This window comes from Brachyhypopomus gauderio, chromosome 16, assembly GCF_052324685.1.
Source record: "Brachyhypopomus gauderio isolate BG-103 chromosome 16, BGAUD_0.2, whole genome shotgun sequence".
Taxonomy (NCBI): Eukaryota; Metazoa; Chordata; class Actinopteri; order Gymnotiformes; family Hypopomidae; genus Brachyhypopomus; species Brachyhypopomus gauderio.
In genome coordinates, this window is record NC_135226.1 from 23,120,081 (window position 1) to 23,141,218 (window position 21,138).

At 45.3% G+C, this 21,138-nt stretch overlaps 1 protein-coding gene across 6 annotated transcripts; it reads right to left on the minus strand.

Moving 5' to 3' along the window:
• Positions 1-2,266: 2,266 nt before the first annotated feature.
• On the minus strand, positions 2,267-17,280 carry LOC143477679 (C2 domain-containing protein 3-like). Of its 6 annotated transcripts, none has more exons than XM_076976395.1 (34): positions 17,110-17,278; positions 16,085-16,308; positions 15,384-15,653; positions 15,084-15,241; positions 14,728-14,903; positions 14,289-14,485; positions 13,983-14,118; positions 13,762-13,842; positions 13,447-13,594; positions 13,313-13,371; positions 12,877-13,080; positions 12,673-12,785; positions 12,462-12,580; positions 12,190-12,318; positions 11,624-12,088; positions 11,348-11,499; positions 10,908-11,151; positions 9,888-10,074; positions 9,591-9,771; positions 9,240-9,412; positions 8,782-8,914; positions 8,393-8,646; positions 8,022-8,102; positions 7,319-7,945; positions 6,558-6,941; positions 5,968-6,106; positions 5,824-5,888; positions 5,481-5,686; positions 5,173-5,303; positions 4,407-4,583; positions 3,912-4,099; positions 3,022-3,793; positions 2,786-2,879; positions 2,267-2,617 (listed from the first exon to the last, which is right to left on the minus strand). In XM_076976395.1, the coding sequence occupies exons 2-34, from the start codon at positions 16,134-16,136 to the stop codon at positions 2,483-2,485; spliced, it is 6,630 nt and encodes a 2,209-aa protein (XP_076832510.1). In that variant the 5' UTR covers positions 16,137-16,308; positions 17,110-17,278; the 3' UTR covers positions 2,267-2,482. The 6 variants fall into 6 exon arrangements, with proteins under 6 accessions (XP_076832510.1, XP_076832508.1, XP_076832509.1 ...); XM_076976393.1 differs by having other exon boundaries at positions 13,762-13,902; XM_076976394.1 differs by having other exon boundaries at positions 13,762-13,902; positions 17,161-17,273.
• Between the last annotated feature and the right edge of the window lie 3,858 nt (positions 17,281-21,138).

Consider the following 21,138-nt stretch of genomic DNA (forward strand, 5'->3'; position numbering starts at 1 on the left):
TAATACTTCTTAGTGAATCACGTGCAAAAAATGGTTGTTCATATGCTGACGATAACCTTCGCAACGCTGTGCTCACACACACACACACAAGGGGGGGGGGGGGGGGGTGGCGCACTACTCTAGTTTAGCCTCAAGAGACGAATTACAGTTACAATATTTTGCCCTCGAGTCTCATGGCATATTAACTACTGAAAACTACAACAGAAACAAAGCAAAACATGACCCATAGATGGGACTCCAGAACTTATTTGGACCGCTTCAAGTATTTAAGTATCGCCGAGTTGAGGGATATGTTGGAGGATGAGGAGAGGTTTGACTGGCTCGTCAGGGTTGGCCCACAGGTACTTTTTCCATTTTGTTTGAGTATTAAAGAAATTGTGTAACCGTTTACATTTCAAAGACGTTCTGAGATGCAATATTCATTTGTGTTTTTTTATGTTTTACTTTTTAAAAACATTAATCGTTTGCGAGTTCCGTCAGAGCTTTGAAGCAAACCTTAGACTGAAAAATTAATTAACAGCGCATCTTTTGTTCACATTACTTTTAAATTCAATATTCGTTTCCTATACAATTTTCATGTATAGATGCAGAAACATCAGAGGCAGAAAGAGATTAAGTGGGGCTCCAACCGGAGGCTTGCGGAGCGAAATTTATCTTACCAGCCCTTTCTGAACAACAACAAACTACTCTTAGCGGAAAGATATCGGGTTCTGGGTCAACTGTCCTTCTCGGTAAAACATAAACAGAAGGAATTGAGTAAGTGCCTCGAAAATTGTGGAGTAATCTGGTTCCTTTGTGACTCCAATACTGCTTATTCAAGCCTTATTTTGACTAAATACTTTTAGATCGTTTGCATGGTCTCCCTGTCAGTCTCGGGACAAGCCAGCGCTGTCAAGAGGAAAGAGTTATTGATTTGGCAGACATATCGGAGGTAAATATTTAACATACAGCTGGAATGTAAATGTAAAATGTAGGTAACGCAGCTAATATCTAGGACCCACACATCCGTTTCACTAATTCACAGGATCTTTGGAATACGTTCATAAGGGGAGACCTGCTGCTGGCGGATTTTGTGAAGTCGTTCAGAAGAGCGCGAGCGTTATACCACCAACACCTTGTTATGATGGACAAACTCCTGCAGTTCACCAGAGGACGCAGAGCGCGAGCGCGTGGCGCCGCGGGGCCCCCAGTCAGTGAGTCGCGCGCGCCAAATGCAGTGCACGTGTTTCACCACTACCTCTCTCCCGTAGTCATATTTCCCCCCTCCCTTCACTGTTTGACGGGACTTTCCCTTAAATCACGATACCTGCCTCCTCTTAACCACGGCCACGGCGATTTATGGAGGCCTTCTATTTGTAATGATAATCCAGACAATTCGCGAGAAAGTAGGACTTGTCCAGAGAGATTAGATCAAATGCGTTACAACGGACCTAAAGATCAGACGCCTAAGCATTCACAGTGATGTGTATTTGTTTGCACTAGCAGCGTGCTGGAAACCGCACTTCTGTACACCATTAAATATATATGAAAGTGGAGGGACGAGTTTGCTTGATTGTACAAGACTTGTAACTTCCCATAATAAAGCGACCCAAATGACGGGCCTCCAAGTCTTTTACATTTTTATTTTTAAATTACTTCTTGCATGATTCTTTGCATTTATGACACATCTCAGATTGCATTCATGCTGTTCTCTGAAACATTATGCATCCATATTGAAGATGGAAATGTACACAGTAATTCTGCTCAGACTCACACTGCATGTGTGTATGCTGTGGGTATATTTATATTATTATAACTGTAGCTTCCGTGTCATAAACTCCCGTAATGCATTGCGTCTTTCGTGTCCGCTGACGTCACATTCCCATGCTCTATTATATTGTTAATGATGTTTATTAGTGTTGATTATGCAGCTGTTTTTACTCTGACTGTCCTCATCAGGAAGGTCAGGCAGGGTCCAGCTCGCTGAACTAGCTCCTCACTCTGAATAGCGCACACATAAGGGGGGTGGGGGGGGGGGTTAGCTCTGTTGGCTCATTCACTTGTTTGTCCTTGGACAGGTGCTGTGATGAGCAGCTGTGATCGTTGTCATTGTTCTCTGCAACTCAAACTGGGTAATTTTCTCATCTGTCAACCAACTGCTTATGGTGGCCAGTCCACTGCAGGCCGACCCAGCAAGAACAGGGCGAAGAGGCCGTTAAACATTCATCAATTATACAACAGCACTGCGGCCAGCTGAATTATTCTCTTAAATTACTAAAAACAGACCTGAAAATAAAAATTACTTTTATTATCTGCTTTTTACATCTTTTAGAAAAATAAAATTTTTTACAGCACATTAAAAAAACATTTTTTAATTCCTAACATTATTCAAAATATCTGTGGTAAATATAAACTTAATTTAGTTCAAATAATGCAAAATAATTATGCAAATATATACTGTACACATCATACGTAGAAAAAGAGAATAAGAGCAACATGAATGTTAACTTTGCTCTGTAAAATGTGAAGCAAAAATCTTTGCTATTCTTTCCGTTTCTTCTCTCTTCGCTGACGAGGGCAGAACTCGGGCCTTTGGACGAGCAGATCGTCTATACGTACAATCAGACTTCACAGTCCCCTAAAAACAAGGAACTTTAAGCCATTCACTCCTAAACATGCACAAACAGATGCAGACACTCAGAATCTGGAGGCAGAATACTGCAGTACATCCCTAAACAGTTCAGTGCTCAACACGCGTGGCCATCTCGTGTAATACAGACATTATTAAGTGAGAGCAGCTGCTTACGGAGGGAAACACAGGCGCCAAGCGCAGAGCTCGCAGAGATGCCTCCAGGTGGTGTGACGGAAGGAAGAAGTTGGGAATCTCTGCAGCATCACAGCTAGAAGAGAAGGTCAAGGTGCAAAGTGTCTAGATGTGCGGATTGTTTAATGAACAATTGTCTACATTGAATTGAATTAAATTAAACAAATCAAGCAATCAGTGAGGAGAAATAAGCATGTTTTATAAGGCAGAAAGGATACAGTTTTACACTTTGTACAGCACCTGTCATTGTACTGGGTCCTGTACTAAGGGGTAACGGTGAGTCATCTGAATCAGACACGCTGTGTTGCTGATCATGGTGTAATGTCTGCTGGATGCCCTGTGTGGAGTCCTCATGCACACCTGAAGTGACTGCCTCCTCTTCATCACTGTGTTCCATGCAAGGCCTTGACCCTGCTGCCTCCTCTGATTCAAACCCATCAGACAGGTCTGAATAACTGTGTTCAGAGCTCGGAGGTCGGGAGGAGGCAGGAGGCACCATGACACTGTCCCTCTGCTTTTCCTGTGGGGGGCTGGTCCAATCACCGGCAGGCGGTTCCACTGCCTCCACACTCTCTAAAGAGCCAAGATCAGGAACAGACATCACGCTAGTCCAGGGGCTGGTCCTGTCCGTCACCGAGGTGACCTCATTCAGCGGCCGAGGTTCAATCAGTGTCTCTTCAAACTCCTCATCCTCTTCCAGTTCACTCTCTCCTTTCTCCTCATCCTCAGTAAAGCACTGGTCTTGGTGAAGGTCCTCAGGTATGGATGAAATGGTGGATTCTTCTGGGGCAGGAGAGGTGAGAGCAGAGATGTCCTCCTGTCTGGTTTCTGGGTCTCTCTGAGAACACGCCTCTGTCTTACTGCTCTCAGACTCTGCAGGTATTAAATTATCCTCACCAGTGAAAACATACACTTGTGTTTGTGCTGCAAGTGTAGTGTGGTCCCAGTGAAAGTTCGAAGATGCTGCTTCATTGTGATGGTTACTTGGACCTAAATGGTTTTAATATTCAAAACAAACCGTTATATTGGAACAAACCATTTTTACCATAAAGATGTAGATTTAACTGATCCAGGTTGCAATGACTCCATCTTTTATTCCTGTCTTTACCCTCAATGATGCAGCAGTCGTCTCCCAGCAGCTGGTTCGACGTGAGCTGCAGCTGTGGACTGTCCATCAGACCCGCGTGCTCATCCTCTCTGGGGTGATGGTCCAGATCCGCTGGTCCAGAGAAGACAGGCGTGGACAACTTGCGGCTGAAGTACCTTTGGATATCATCCAGCTCACTGAGGTTTTTCCTGAAAGATCATGAAGAATGTTGCCTTCTGCCTTTACATGGACGTTAATAACACTGGTACCTTCCTCCTCTGTTTACTATAAGACCTTGAGTATATGTAAATAAAACTATTATTGCTATCTTCTAGATTTCACTGAAATATAAAGTGCATTATAAATAAATGCATTATTATTATAATTACTATTTCTTCTATTATTGCTACTTTTATTATTGTTGAAGTTGTTTTGTTGTTATCATTTGTTGTAAAAATAATCTATGAGGTCTTCAGGAGGAAATGCACATGTGGCCCAGATGGCAGGTGTCAGTACCTAAGGGCTTTGAAGAGGACTGTGCTGGATGGGACTGTGCTGGGGGGGGGCAGTGTGCTGGAGGGCTGGGTGTCTCCTGTGGGGGGGGGCAGTGTGCTACTCTCCCCTTGCTGTACAGCCTGATGGAAATGCTGAATGTTTTCCACGTGCTCATCAAGACGATCCGTCACGACAGACCTGACAGAACCACAGTGAAACCGGTGCAGTCAGTTAAGCAAAGCTGAATGGCTTCAGAGCCCAGATGTTCTGTGCACTGCCACAGCACAACCACAGGCACCACTGTGTGCACAGAAACTAATTTCATTGACCAGTTTTGTCAATAAAATTTTTATGCCTTTGATTTTTCTCCCCACAAAGTTAATTACTAAGATTGTTGACATTCACTACAAACTTACGTGTGTAACATAACGACTTTACTCTGTTCCATTTTCATCACTCTTATCTGATTAAAGAGGCACTGGAGGCCATCACTGTCAAGCTTCATCATTTTATTGTAGACCAGTGGTATCACCAAAAGAGACGAGCTCTTCAGAAACAGCTCATGTTGAAAAGTGCTCAGGACGCTGTGTGCTGTTATATTTTAGGAATCAAGTTGTTCTTTCATGTTGTGATTTCAATGAAGTAACAACACTTCCATCTGCATGAGGCTCTACACTGGATTATCCACCTTAAGCGGACATTAAGCACCGCCAGGTGAACATGCACCTTTAAAACAGGAAGACACTCCAACGCAGAGCGACCGGCCAAACGCTTTTGAGCTGCTCACCTGGCAGAGAGCTGTGGAAGGTGTTCGGGGGAGGAGATGATCCTCTGCTCAGAGAATTGGCTGAGGTGGCACGGGAAGCTCCCGTACGTGGCCATGGTTTGGTAACACAGTGGCAGGCCACTAAAATGAGACTGCAACAAAGACACAAGTAGTTCTCATCACCACCAACAGGGCGGCACCCACGCACAGCACCCTTGTGCTTCACACATTATCTTCTCTTGTATTTCAAATCGTTTTATAAGACAACTGAGTATTAAAAAACAAGGATAAAAAAGCCAAATTGAAAGGTAGGAGCTTAGGTGGCTTACGCTAGAGTCAGGGGCGGAGTTCTCGTAGGCAGCCTGCCTCTGGGGGCGGTGCTGCTGCACACCCACCAGGGGAGACACGCTCACTTTGAGCTGCCCCTGGCACTGTCCGCCAAAGTCGGTGATGTTGTACCAGCCGCACACAGACTGAAATCCAGACAGGAGGGGGGACAGGTCCACCGAGGCGAAGCCGATAACCCGCTCGACATCTGTAACACAGAGAAGCACAGGAAGAGTGATTACCTGTAAATGGTTTGGTTCTCAGTAATTTTATTGAGATCCAAACTGTGTAAGGTCATCACTCTTAGTCTGTGTGACAGATAAAACGTGTGGTGACTGGCTGCACCTCCTTTGTGCCAAACTTTGAAAACCAGCAACTGTTGTGGATCCACAAGAAGCTCTGTGGAAAGTCTGTAACAAATAAAGAACCATCACAATCTGCCCAAGTTCCACAAGCAGCGCTGCAGGTGACAGCAGTGAGGTGTCTAACCTGCAGTCCTGCTGGTGGTCCCACACTGGACAGGCACTGTCCCGCACCACGGCCGTGGTCACCGTGCCAGAGGCATCAGAGGTGGTGTAGGACACACAGCAGCTGGGCAGCCCAGAATCACGCTCTGCTAACGGACACCCTGTGGACGAAAACACACCCACCTGAGACCTCACACACAGACACACTGGGATAGTACACACAGCAGCACGGCACCATTACAGCATAAGGCGTTCATGCAATTATGTAATTAAGCAAAAAAATAATAATCACTGATCCGGTCACCACTGGCTGTTAGCTTTTAGGGTTGAGAGAAAAGTCTTAAGTGTGAGGGGTCTGTAGCATGTGAACCACAGCACTGAAAGATTCGCTCTGATACAGATTCTTACTCAACCTCTACTCCAAGGGAGATTGTTTAAGCCTTGGAAAACAACATCAAATAAAAACATGACAAACACCATGTCAAAGGAAACTCATAATATGACGACTGTTTTACTAGGAAAATAACTAGTGACACTAGTGACACCTGTAAATATAAAACAAAACTAAAAAAGCAGTGAGGAAGCGCACTCTTCAGGAACGAGGAAGCGTACCTTTCAGACTGAGGTGCATGGCTCTCTCCACGCTGACTGTTGCCATGAAGGAGTCGTCATCCGTGAGCTGTGAGCTGCCGGACACCTGCCCCACGTCAGAGCTTACCCCAGCCCCCACCTGCCCCACGTCACAGCTCACCCCAGCCCCCACGTGCACTATGCTGGATGTGTGAGATTGCCCAGTTAGGCCATCTGGGCCGTGGGACTGTGCGGATGAGGGTCGTCTGTCCTCTTCTTCCTCTGCTGAGATACTCAGTTGTTCTACCTCCTCCTGGTTGGTGGGCGGGGCTGTGTATGGGGTGGAGTTAGTGACCATGGCGATGTGGGCTCTCAGAGCAGCTCCTCCCAGGTCAGCAGCAGAACGCTTAAAGACAGGATACACACCTGTACAGGTAACATACACATGGCTGCACTTAAAGATAGGCTACACATACACACACTCACACACACAGGTGCACGTCCTGAACAGAAAATACAAACTGGTTTGGAAAAGACGCTGAGACATGTATGCATATGAAGTTTAAAGAGCCTCTGACAGCATGTAGCAGAGCACCATGTGTTTAACAGGACCTGTCACTACCTACTCTACCAGATCACCTTTAGGTGTGTGTGTGTGTGTGTGTGTGTGTGTGTGTGTGCGCGCGCTAGCTATCAGGATAGATATAATCTTGGTGTAGTTGGGGATGACTATTTAAAAGTGCATTGCGACAGACAGGATAGAGTAACTACTCCTGTCAAGTGTTCCCCAGAAACCAACATACCACAGATTGTCTGCTTGTGTTTTGAAGTGACTGCCAGTGCTGAGAGGTCGATGAAGGCGGAGCCAACCAGGCGGTCAGAGTCGTGTGGCCGGACTCTCTTCCCCTTCCCGAAAGAGACCCAGAGCTGCACCTCAAAGCGCTCCTCTCTCAGGTACCAGCGCAGTGGCCAGCCCCTCCTCAGCTCCATGGTTCGGCTGCCCGGGAAGGCCAGCGTGGCCAGGCGCTGCTCTCCTCCGCCCCCCTCCAGGGTGGGGGGACTCAGGCGGGAGTAGCAGGCCTCCTGGTCGTACAGCTTGTATCTGTAGTAGCAGTATGTGGAGCGCTGGATCTCTGTGTGGCCCGGCAGCAGCAGACAGGGTACGGGCACCCAGGCCCTGGGCACCGACACGGACAGCACCAGCGGCCCAGGGTGCGTCCAACAGGCGTCTCTGCGGTCTTCGTCGCCATCCTCCTCCTCCTCAATGGCTCTGGTGGCCTCCCACCCCAGGAGCTGGGCTGATCTGAGGAGGAGTTCACGGTCTCCAGGCTGGGCCAGGTTTACAGACAGCTGCAGGCCTCCCACCGAGGTCAGGCTGCATTCAGACGCCAGGCTTGAGGGAGGAGACAGAGGATACCAGCCACAAACGCCTGTGGAGACAGCACGCACTGCTGTGATGACTGCAGTGGACAGACGTGAACATCCCTTCATCTCTGCTCTCCTCACCTGTTCTTTTATGAAGCAGATCTGCTAGCTGAACTCTCACCAAGCCCAACACACTGTCCCTGGACCTCCACGCATCCTCACCTACAAAACAGAAATAATAAGAGAGACAAGTATAATCTACAGTAACATCCCAGACTCACTGGGATGAACAATGCGATTGCCTACTCTGTGGCCTTCTATGGCATCAATACTTTGTAGACTTGGATTACACAGTAATCATGAACACTGTATGGCAGAGGTCACTAAAATATAGTTGATTAGCCCTGTTGTACGGCCTTCAGATTAATTGAAATGAACGCGAGGGACCTAGGATTAAGGAGTAACTGATGAAAACTGTGGATCTTGGATTGTCACGGTGTGTGGCGGTTTACCCTGGCGCGTGTCTCTGTGGTGAACGGTAAAGACGGCCGTGGCCTCCTGGAGCAGCTCGGCCAGACACACGCTCTCACCACACCCCCGCTCCACGAGCAGCGGGCAGCAGAACTCCGTGTGGTGCCCGAACTCGGGGCAGAAGGTCCGAGCGACCACGCCCGTGTTGCGGGTCTCCTGCGCAGGCAGGAAGGACAGCTGTACACTCACAAAGGAGTTGAGCCCCACGTCCGAGTAGTACGGCAGGCCCAGCGTCCTGTGGACAGAGGGGGGCGTGGAGGACTGTGGGAAATACATCACTAAACTCAATATGCTCAATGAAACTGAGGGGCGTGGCTTGGGCACAGCAGGGGCGTGGCTGGGAGTGAAGGTGTCAAGGTCAGTCACCTACCGTGCTGCTGCCTGCAGTCCTGTGGCTCTATGCACATCCACCAGCAGACGCACCTCACGCGGAGTCACTGCGCCACTCACACCGCTGCTCCTCACTGGACGCCTCTTGTACTGAACACTGACTTCCAGCAGCCCTGTTAACCCATACAACCCATTAGATATGCAACATACATATGCAATTAAGAACCAACAGTGAATAATCAGTCAAATTAACCTGGAAATTTATGCATGTCATGGAAATTTCCTGAAAATAGATGAGGACTCACGTGATTAAAAGAGATTTATTATATAAGTAAAAAAGCATGGAAAAAAAGCATTAGCATCTGCTAATCAGAAGGACATGTACTAAATCATCATGTTCTTTTGTAATCTTAAATGACATTAGCAAAATGGCACAATTTCCCTGACATGCACGAGTCACATTCACCGTGTTATAACATCCTAACGTTATAAATGTACCTGAAGGGCGGAGCCGTAGTTGGGAAGGCGTGTCTGTCCTTGGGACGAGCGGGAGGGAGAAGAGCTGGGCCTCGCTTTGGCCCTGCCCCTGCATCGTCGCCATGGCGCAGAGCTTGGCCACGGGCAGGGTGCCTCTGGCTACCAGCTGCTCCCGAACATTTGGATAGTAATACCTGCCAAAAGGTCACGGCATCACCACGGCATCACCTTGCCTGTTTTCTCATGTTCTCCATTTACAACATTAAAATAATAAACAGGATTACAGGGACCTTCTGAAGATCTGAACTATTCACTCTTCAGCTTTCTTGGTTTGTATGGGCAAAGTGCTCCACAAACAGAGCCCTGCAGTACCTGCACCACACTTCAAACTGGACTCCTCCAGAACCGAGACCCTGACTGGCCAGGCAGCTGAGCAGCAGTGTTTGTACTGGAACACCAGGGGGCGTTAGCAGCACATGTGTCTCACAGTGTCCAAACACAGGATCAGGCACACAGAGTGTTGTGGCTGTTCGGTACGACTTCAGACCTAGAGCTAAGGAGAGCAAATGTAATTGTTTAATAATAAAATAAGACAGTACATGCACAAATACATGCACGCACACACACAGATGTGAATGCATACGTGCACACAGACACACAGTTACTTACTGCTCTCCACAATGTGTGTGTTGAAGCCGTCTCCAGACTGCTGGGTGGGGAAGGGGTAGTGGATGTAGCAGTCTGCCTCTCCCCACACTGTGGACTGCAGGGGGCTGAGGCCCACCACCCTCTCCACCCGCACCACAAACACATGCTCGGTCAGGACCGCAGACGCTGCAGCACTGGCCGTGGTCGCCTGTGTGACAGTCGAACATTAAAACCACGGTGATAAAACCTGAAATAATGATTCTGTTCACCATTAACTGCGGGAAGTCTGAGATTACGTCTGCACTGCTTGTCGAGTTCCTGAATAGTTTGCTTTTAAACTCTTTGGGTGTGTAAAACTGCACTGCTGAGGGTCAACGGCACTCCAGTAACGTCCCTGATTCATTATGGATTAACTGCACTGGGATGTCTCACCACGTCCAACTCCAAATGCCTTAAATAACACATTGCACAGTGCTAATGGTAGTTTATAAAGCAAAGACTGGATCAGAATGCATTTATGAAATGTAGAGTACAAACCCAGCAAGTCTCTCAGACACACAGATACACACAGCTAGCAGAGCCTGGAACCAAACACTAAACATGGTGAAGCCACATTTAGGGTTTATGCATCACACACAGTATCAATGTGCAGAAGAAATCAGAAGTTTCCCAAAGTGGAAACTAAATCCACATTATTCCTGTTTCCTTGAGCCTATATCCTATATAGCTGAGCATAGAGTTAGGGTTAGGACTCACTTCACTTCTGCTGTGCATTCACACTTCACATTTTACTTTTAAACTAATTAATTTGTGGCTTGATTTTATTTGTAGCTTTTTAATACATTTCAGTATTATTTTATTTGCGTTGTAGTGCCTTTTCTATTTAACGGAGTTGTCTTGGTTTAATTTGACTCCCGCTTCATCTGAACTGTGTCGGCTGTACAAACGTCCCTCTCCTTCCTCTCCTAAACAGTGCAGCACTGTAATGCTCCAGGGCAGGTGTGTGACACTCATGTTTCTACACACTCCAGCTGAGCAGACCTTCCTGTCCTCTGCAGGTCTCTGGTCCAGCTGGTGCGCTGGCCGAGCCGGTCGAGGCCCTGGACCCCCCTCCTCGTTCCTCTCACGCTGGAAGGCGGTGATCTGCTGGGCCACACCCATGGCCAGACACACCCGCAGACTCCCTCGCACTGCCCCTGTGAAGATGTCCACTACAGGCACGTAGCTGTCCACCGCCACCACCGGGTACCGAGCCTGGAAGAGCAGCTGGGACACCGCAGGGTCTCTGCGGGACACATGAATGAAGACACATGTTATTGCTTTGTCAGGAAACCAGATCAAAGTGGCCACATGTTACTTTAATTTACTATCAGACCACATGTTTATGCATTCAAGGAAACCAGAGTTAGTTGATTAGGTGATGCTACTGCTCCTCGTGCATCGCACTATATGTATGTTAACATTCAGTGAAGCCAACCAACCTGAATGACATGTAGAACTGGTGGAGAGGCAGTTTGACAAGCCCAAGGAGTTGATCATGGTCAGACCTGCTCGCTCTCAGCCAAACCTCTATCACCATGACGTTATTCCGCATTCTGTCCAAAAGTTCGGAAGTGAGTGTCAACGGAGCAATCTGAAGGACACACACACACACACACACACACACACACACACACACACACACACCCATGTGTATGCACACGTGAAGACACAGACCAGACTGATGAAGAAACACAAAGCAACCCCAGTGTTCTAACCTGAACCAAGTTGAACGTAGGGTGCGTTTGGCCCCAGCTGACCGTGGACCGAGTCTCCTCAGACCCAAACAGCTTACAGTTCAAATAGACATTAGGCTGCAGGGGCGTGCAGTTCAAGTCCTTCCCGTCTGGCACCATGAGGAGGACATGAAGCAACACGTCACTCTGCTCCTCCTCGGGTTGGCGGGGAGGCCTGTGAGGAGAGCGTGGAGCTCCACTGCGGGGAGAGGCAGAACGTGACCTGCCCCGGGGAGTTAGGACGGAGTGGTGGGGATGAACCGTTCTGGGAGACACATCTATTCTGCAGTTCTTCTCGCAGACAGACAGAAAGTCACCTCCACGCATGTCGCCCTGTGTCCCTGCAGACATGTCTGCCTGTGAGGAGGGTGGTCTCTGTGGGGACGTCTTCCCTGACCTGCTCTTACAAGAGAAGTCTTTCTTGTCTGCTGCTAGCTCAAACGACACCTTCAGAGAAAAAAACAAACATATTTTTCATTCCCTTTCACAACTCCACAATTTACAGAATAAACTCAGAGGACAAAGCCACTGGCTGGCGGGCAGATTACCTTGAGAGGCCCAGTGTAGTGTTTGCCTGGGTTGTCCTGTGTTTGTACAGGGAGGGCAGTGGTGATCGTCAGGCCATCACACAGCAGCACAGACCGCAGGGGCAGGTCTGCTGTCCCTATGGGAACAGGCTGAAACAACCCACAAAGAGTCAACAGTGTGACAGGAGTGTGAAATCACTCAGATCTGACACTCCAGCTGCACTAGGAGTTAATAGATCATATGCAAATAGAAATAGAAATAATAATATGCAACTAACAAACACTACACTTACTTTCTTTTGAAAGCTTTTCCTGCAGTAGATTCTGAATGCAAGGTTGGTGTCCCACCAACTCTTGATACTGGTTCCATCAAAGTGTACTGGAAAGACACTCCGTTGGTGAAAGTTCACCGCTATGAAAATCGAAGCATTCTCCTTAGCATTCAGTCAGTGTGGCTATGATCTGGACTCACCTCGTATTACTGTTTAAGGACAAAGGACTCACCTCCTTCAACAACTTTACTGGAAAACACTCGAGTGACCTTGGCAGGTATTGCCACTCCAGACTCATAATCATCAGAAGAGGGAAATGGAAACAGATATTCCACAAAATAAGAGCTAGAGAAGACAGACAATGATGTACTTGGGTAACATATACAAACAAATCCGTTCACATTAAAAACTGAGTAATGTTTTTTTTAGATTGTACCATTTCTTGGTTGTGAGAGGTAGAGGTGGCCTTCCTTTCCTTGAGAGCGTCCTTGATGTATTAGACGTACTGTCTGTAGTAAGTGCTAATTGAAGTATGTTAACTCTGGCTAAATGGATCCTCCCAAGAAGGGCAATCCTATCCACACTGAGCCCAGGGAGGACATCAGTGGGTCCCAAGTGCTCCCCTGAGTCCCCATCCGGTCTGCAAAGAGATTTTTATATTAATAATATTTTATAATTATACAATCTAAATATCTAAATATTAATAATTGATAAATTATTAATATTAAAGTACAGATTTCATGACTGCCAAAGTATTACCTTTTCTCTCAATATGGCAATTTAACAAACATAAGTTATTTCAACCAATAACAATTTTATAGTTATTTGTTGAAAAATCATGGATCAGGATAGTTAATCCAAAGGAAACTAACCTGCTATTTTTTCCCGAGCTCTTCTTCTCATCTTCTGCTGGAGTCGGACGTCCGTCAGTCTGGAACCCAAAGAAGTGTTAGTGAAGCCACAGTAGTGCAGGGTGGGCAGAGTGCCAGAGCAGCACAGGCCGTACTGGAGCTTTGTAGAAGAGGTTCTCCAGAAGACTCTGGTCATATTGTGGATCACCGAGCTCACTGTCCAGGAACAAACTGCTGCAGCCAGAGGGTGAGTCGGGGGGGGGGTCGTCTCCATCCCATAACGGAAGCACAGACTCATTCACACTGGAAACAGAGCAAGAACAAGACATTTCAACACAGGGTATCAGTGAATATGACTGGTGTGATCTAGTTAAACATACCTCAATAATGATAGTAAATATATTATTAAAAAACTGGAACTCAAAAATACTAAAATTTTAGCAGGTGAGAAAAGACCATGTGCACACTACCTCCCGAGCAGCAGGTCCACAGCGGTGTGGTGTGGGTGAGCCGTGCACTCTGGACCAGAGAGCACAGGGGCCTGAGAGAAGCTGTGGATGTCAGAGCAGAGGATGTCCTGCAGCAGCTGGCCTGAAGAGGGCGCCAGTGGTCTTCCAGAAACACAAAACCATTACAATAGCAAGTCTCTACCTAAACAAGGTGATGTTTGTAAGAACACGAGGAGACATACAGTAAAGGAGGGTCTCCAGCGCAGTCTCTGGGCAGAGGAAGGGGTATGTCCTTCAGAGCCATGTCAGAATCGATGTCAGACTTCAATGCTGAAATCACCATGGCATTCCTCAACTTGCTACCACGCTCAAGCAAAACTGGAGGGGAATAAAACAGAAGGTTCTGTTAGCATTAGCAGCATTACACTGCGCTATTTGCAGAAGGTTTATCTGTAAGCTCAACTGAAACGGGCCATGTTCTGATTTCATCCAAAAGAAAAAGCTATAAATTCTGTAATGAGGAGAAAGCACCTGTTTGTGGACCCTACCAGAGAGAAGGTCAAGAGATGCAGGACTGTCTGCTGGTACAGGTGCCTCCTGTACTTTTGCATTAACTGAAGGGCCAGCATCATGAGACCCAGCAGACAGGGAGTCCCGCTGGTCCAAAATATCATCCGGCTTCCCTGCTGGTTCCCTAATGAAGTGGACGTTTCCCCTTTCTTGAAAGTACAGATGATCCTTCCCTCTAGTAAAACAAATACAATTAAAACAGACTATGGCAATGAAAAATCTGCTTTTCACTGTAAACACTTAACTTTAGGCAAGGTAAGATTTTTATATAGTAACTTTTGTACATTGCAGTCGGTCAAAGTGCTTTATAAAAATGCTCTTATGCGAGTGGTTAGTCTTTTTAAATTGAGAAAATTACATTTTAATTATTTTAGCGAAATATCCAAGACCTCAGCCAAAACAAAGAAGAAAAGAAACCTGGGTGTGCTGTTGGAACCGCCTCCAACAGACTCTCTACCGCCCCCGCCTGGGGGGACATGAGAGCAGGCTGGCAGCAGCAGATCAGACACGGGTGCGTCTGTGCTCATGTCTGTGGTTGGCACAGAGCTACTGCTGCCGCAGGTCTCGGTCAGTGCCTCCAGTGCCAGAGTGACCTATAGGGGGAATAAAAGGGTTAAACCATTTTGTGAGGAAGGGGGGGGTTTCAATATAACACTCTAAAGAACTAATATAGTGACCTCATATTTAATCCACTTTATGCATCACAAATGTAGAAACATTAAAGTGAATGTATGTATTATGAATTAAACCACTGGTGTACATGTACCACACACCTGAAGCTCTCCGAGTTTTTCAGATGTTGGTGACACAAGGGTAAAACATCCATTAATGGATTGGGATAAAGACAATCTAGCAATCCCAGCTATTTGAACTCGTGCTATGGGTAAGTGATCAGGTTTTGTAAGAACATCCAGCACCAGTGAACCCATATCTGTGAACAATACATAATCCACACATTGATAAGGACACAAAATGAAGCAATTAACAAATTCGTAAAGATTGGAGGAAAAAATTACAACTCTGTGTTCTAACTCTGGCACACATTAATCATAAAGATGTATATGTGACCTTACCTGTCAAATATGAAGTAAATTGCTTGGGTCCACACCGGACTGGAAAGCGAGTCGTGGATTTAACAGCTTTCTGTCGAGCGAGGGATCCGTCTCTGGGACAGAAGAGAGTTCCGCTGGACGACTCTCCCCACCATCGCAATCGAACCAGGGTGACGGGGGCAGGTTTGGCTACTGTCCATAATACTTTGCTTATGGTAACTCTTAGAAAACACCGCACCTGCCCCTCCACAAGTGGAGGAACACTTGTCGAAGGAGAAACGTCGCTGACAACTGGCAAGCAAAAACAGTGAGACCCTAAATCTATTTCTGAATGTGAACGGCATGAATATACACCAAAAAACTACCAGGACTGAAGCAGGCCTGATTCATATGCAAGATAAGGACTTTTTATGTTTTAAACTAAAATAATAACAAGTAGTGCTTTGTTGACAGCTACATGGTAGATCACTAATCCAGGTGTCTTCAGTTTGGTCTGTATATGTCTAGTATATGGACGGACTAGACTGGAGTGTGGACGGACTTTAACACGCCTAGTTCCCGGACTGGTACCGCAGTAGGGCTACCCCTGCCCCCTGACCCGTGTGGGTCAGAGCTGCGCTAGTGTAGCGGCCTCGTTAGCCAGCGTGGCTAAGCTAGCTAGCATGTAGCTGTCAACAAAGCAGGACTTATTCTTTTGAATCCGTGTCCAAGTGTAGTTTTACCTTTTTGCTTGTAACTTCCAAACCTGGCTGATTTAGCACGTTTGTTCTTCATAGCTTAAACAAACGAGTAACTAATTAACTCGCAGCCCTCGCCAGCTTCATGTTATTTGGCGATATGTGTTTTAACGCAACTGAGCAACGAAATCTCCAACGACAACTGCCGCGTCTTCGGTTGTTCCTCTTCTTCTATTGTTTTGGGAGGGACCGCTCGCTCATTACCGCCCCTAGAGGAATTAAGCACGTTGAGCAGGTAAAATACAGGTATCTCGGTATTTTTTGTTCAACAGTTGTTCTCTCACGTACGTTTCATCCAAACCTTCGAATATCGATTGTATAGGATATTTTCCGGCTTACTGAGAAAAGCAAAAATCCATATTATTAATAACTAAAGTAAGTAAGTAAGTAAGTAAGTAAAATTTATTTATATAGCACTTTTCTCAGACAAAGGCCACAAAGTGCTTTACATATAGAAAATACAACTAAAATATATAAAACACCACACAATATATAAATAAAACAACACAATTCACGAAGACATAATGCGTTTCTGTCTGGTCCATTTATCCAAATGCTTGTTTAAACAGGTAGGTCTTTAAATGCTTTTTAAAAGATTCCACAGACACAGCCAATCTTAAAGACAGGGGGAGTGCATTCCACAGTTTGGGAGCAATGACCGCAAAAGCTCGATCTCCACGAGTCTTTAAGCGAGAACGTGGAACAGTCAGTGAATTCAAATCACTCGATCTAAGAGAACGAGCTGGCACATATGGGTGAAGCAGATCAACCAAATAATTAGGGGCCTGACCATGCAATGCTCTATAAGTAAATGTTAATATTTTAAACTGGATCCTGTATTCAACAGGAAGCCAGTGTAAAGATATTAACAGAGGAGTGATATGCGAGCGTCTGTTAGATTTAGTAAAGGAAATTTGGGGCTATTCACTTATAGAGCTATAAAGATATCTCAAAAAACAAACCAACACAATTATTTTTTATGGCGTGCCTCTATTTCAGGAGTGTCCAACCTGCGGCTCTTTGCCTGGTGTCATGCGGCTCCTCAGCCGGTCCACTCTCACCTGCACGGTGTGTGTCGTGGCCCGGTTACCTCATCAGCTCTGAGGGCGACACACTGCTACATGTTCGTGCTGCGCGGTTTGTTTAGAAGCAGCGAGCCGCTAACTAGTGATGGCAAAACGAAGCTGCATGAACCAACGGGGCTTTCCATCTAAAAGGTTCACCAAAGGGTTCATTACCCGAAGCCTCGTTGACTCGTTCTCACTAGTGACACCTGCTGTGCAAAAGGATATATGACAGACTCAATAAATTCTGAGTCAGAGAAAACTGGGGGGTATTCCACGAAGCGAGCTAACTCAGTAAGCCGGGCTTTTAAAGACAAGCCTGGCTCATTTTGCTCAAATTCGGTTCCACGAAAGAGGCTAGACTTGAGCCTCGCTCAGTTACTACAGCAACATATACGCTTGAACTAACCTGCTCCGTACCAGGCTAGAGTTGAGGCTTAGCTTAGCGGGACCGCTTCTATTGGCTGAGCAGCGTGATGTCATTCTCGCCATCCGGGAAACTGAATTGAGGAACAAGGTTCCGCTGCAATCCTATCCATTAAATTGCTGTGGATGTAGCATATCATATCATATTTTTATACATTTAATGGAGTACTGTAATTATTAGTTTGGAATGATTGCAGGTCATTATTATCAAAATGTAATAATTATATTTCCAAATGCAATTTATATTTCGATCTTCAGAGTACATATTCATTGTTAATCAGTGAGGTTTTTGCACATTTTAATGTATTGGTTTAATCTTGACAAATTCAGGTCAGTGTAAAATGGAATACAGTGTCTAATCGCAGTTATGGTCAACAAACATACATTAGCATAAACACTATATCACAAAAATACAATTCTTTGTACCTGAGTATTAATAATAACTGAGTAATTTAGGTGAAGATACTTTTAGGTATATATTTATCCCCACACTTCCTCTTTTGTGTTCAAATTACAAGCAAATCATATCACTCCGCAATTCACATATGTTCAGTATAAATAATGTAAATGTGTGGTTAACTTAATGGTGCAAAAAGGAAATGGATACAGACAACTACCTTACCAAGATTTTCATACAGGTGATACAAATAATCCAAAATGTAAGCTATAAAAAGAGTAGCTAACAGTGAAGGCTGAAGGCTGATTGACCATGGCATGCCCATTTGTAGAGAATCCAGTAGATGAGGGAGCGTGTGTAGTGCACAGAGCATTCATGCTACCAGCTCCAAGGTCATTCCAGGACAGGACAGATCCACTGGGCTTTCCGGATGACTACTTATTTGAACACTACAGGTTCAGAAGACACAGTATTATATATCTTTGTAAATTACTGGGGCCATATATTGAGAAGACCACTAGACGTAGTAAAGCTTTTACCAAACCCCAAACGGTCTGTATTGCTTTGCGCTTCTTTGCCAGTGGTGCATTTCTGTACAGCGTTGGGGATGCAGAACATCTTAATAAGGCAACAGTCTGCCGCGAAATTCGATAGGTTTGTCTCGCGCTTAAGCGCTTCCTTAATATATTCATTAAATTCCCTGGTCACAGAGGCATCCTTCCCATAAAAGAAGCTTTTTCAGAACAGCAGTAACTTGGAGTTAAATTTATATGACTTTAAAAGATACTCTTATCCAGAGCACTTACCGAAGTGCTCTGTATTCATCTTGATCAACTATTTCATGCTAAAATTCATTCAATTCAAAACAAATTGAATTCTCCAGGATTTCCAAATGTCATTGGTGCTATAGACTGCACTCACATCCGGATAAAGGCTCCATCTGGACCCATGGAAGCAGACTATGTGAACTGAAAATCATTTCACAGCATCAATGTACAGGTACATGCAAGTTTTGCCTACCCAACAGAAATTGTAAAGCATGTCGCTCCATCGGTTTTAACAACTTTCACCCTTTGTCACTTTTGCCATTGTTCTACATGGTTTGCACCAGCCAATTTCTATTCTCCAACATTGAGGCAAAATGGCCCGGCTCGGTGCACAATATTTCGTGCCTCCTCACTGGCACAGAGGTTTGCCGAAGGTAAGAACACTCCAACCACACAAAATAGTGCAGATTTGGCCTCAGTGTTTAACTCTTCTCCTTATAATCGTAGGTGCTTTTCCTGACTTACTGCTTGGGGATAGGGGTTACCCCTGCCAACCTTTTCTCCTTACCCCATATGCAGACCCTACAACAGATGCCGAGAGGAGGTTCAATCGTGCACATTCAAAGACAAGGGCATGCATTGAGATGGCATTTGGACAGTTAAAGAGCAGATTTAACTGCTTGCGCCATCTCAGTCACCCCTGAGAGAGCCTGTGACATTAAAGCAGCCTGTGCAGTTTTGCACAATGTGGCAATACTGCAAAAAGGAGTAATGCCAAGAGTGCAGTTGGAGCAATGGGAAGACGACATTTTAATTGCAGACCACATGGATGGTAGAGCTGTGAGGGACATGTATGCAAACACTTACTTTAGTTAAGGGAATGTTTTGTTTGCATTTGTTCATTAAAACAAAACAAGACACCTTTTTTTTGGAAAGAGAAATTTATTGATTGTCTTGCTGAGCCTGTGGACAGAAGAAACTTTGATTTACTTGGCTTGCAAAAACAAGCATATTAAAGTGAGACATTTTTGCAAATACATCTTTTTAAGTATCTCACTAATCTCAGATTCCTTCAAGACAGAAGTATAGTCAAGATTGAGAAGTATTTATTCATGTTGAACTGCATAACTACTACTCACTTTTGTACTCACTCTTGTAGAGGTGTGAGCTCTGGACGTTGAGGCCTGAGGGTCTTCTCTCTGTTCTTCCATTTCCTTTAAACACAACACAAATCATGAGATCACACAGCACATTAACAGACAGATACATAGACACATGCCTTACAGCTGGCCTTTCTGAACAGGCAGACACTGTGTCCTCATCCTCCTGTACCATCCTGGATGGTCCAGCAATCTCCCCCTGCAAACAACAAATTAAGACACGTACAGTTATTTAAAATGGTGTTTTACCTTTTCCTGCACATTGGACTAATCAACTGTACTTACCATTCTGGAGTATATTTTTATATTTCACCTTGACCTGCTGCCACGTTCTCTTAATCCCGCTCATGTTACTTCTAAATCAGGAAATTATTAATTAACATTATTAATTTACTATAACACTTTTAAAATGCCAATGAATGGATTAAATTATATGCTCACGCATTTAGTCTGTCTGCAATATTTTGCCAGACAGCTTATCTGGCTTTATAAATACAGGACGTGTTGCCTTTCTTCGTAATAATGTATTTATATTCCTCATACAGACGTATGAGTAGCTCATGTTCAGCAGAAGAAGCAAAAAAGCTGCTCGTTCCTTCAGCTCTTTCGACATTTTCTTGCCTTTTCGAATATCGATTAGTGAGGCATGATCACCGATTTCAAAAGCCTGGCTTGAATTAGCGGGAACAGGTTGCGTCTGGATTTTGTTAGTGGAACGGAACTAGACGGAAGTGAACTGTTTGGCTAACTCAAGCGAGGCTCACTCTAATAAGCGCCGCTTTCATAAGCTCGCTTCGTGGAATAGCCCCCTGGAATGTCTGTGTATAAAATAAAATATTTTTGCCACATCCCAGTGAATATAAATGTGTGTTTTTACATGGAAATATTATTATTTGAGTGATGTGATGTTGAACACGTAAAATAAATACTTAAAATAAATGCTTGTGGAACTGGGAGTACAAGAGTGCTTATGGAACTGAAATACAGGAAACTGCAACAGATGGAACAAATATAAATTACTGATTTTTATTTTTTTAAAGAAGCTTTTTAACAGTGTTGGGGTTGAGTAGATTCATTCGAACGAAAGTTGTTGAGCGGGGGGGGGGGGGGGGGGGGGGTGGCGAACGTAACATGGACACAGATTCAGTGTTATATCGCCGGTGGATGGCGCCAGAGCTAGCGAACTAGTAACGTATTGAATCATATATTTGGATCTGAGGTAAAT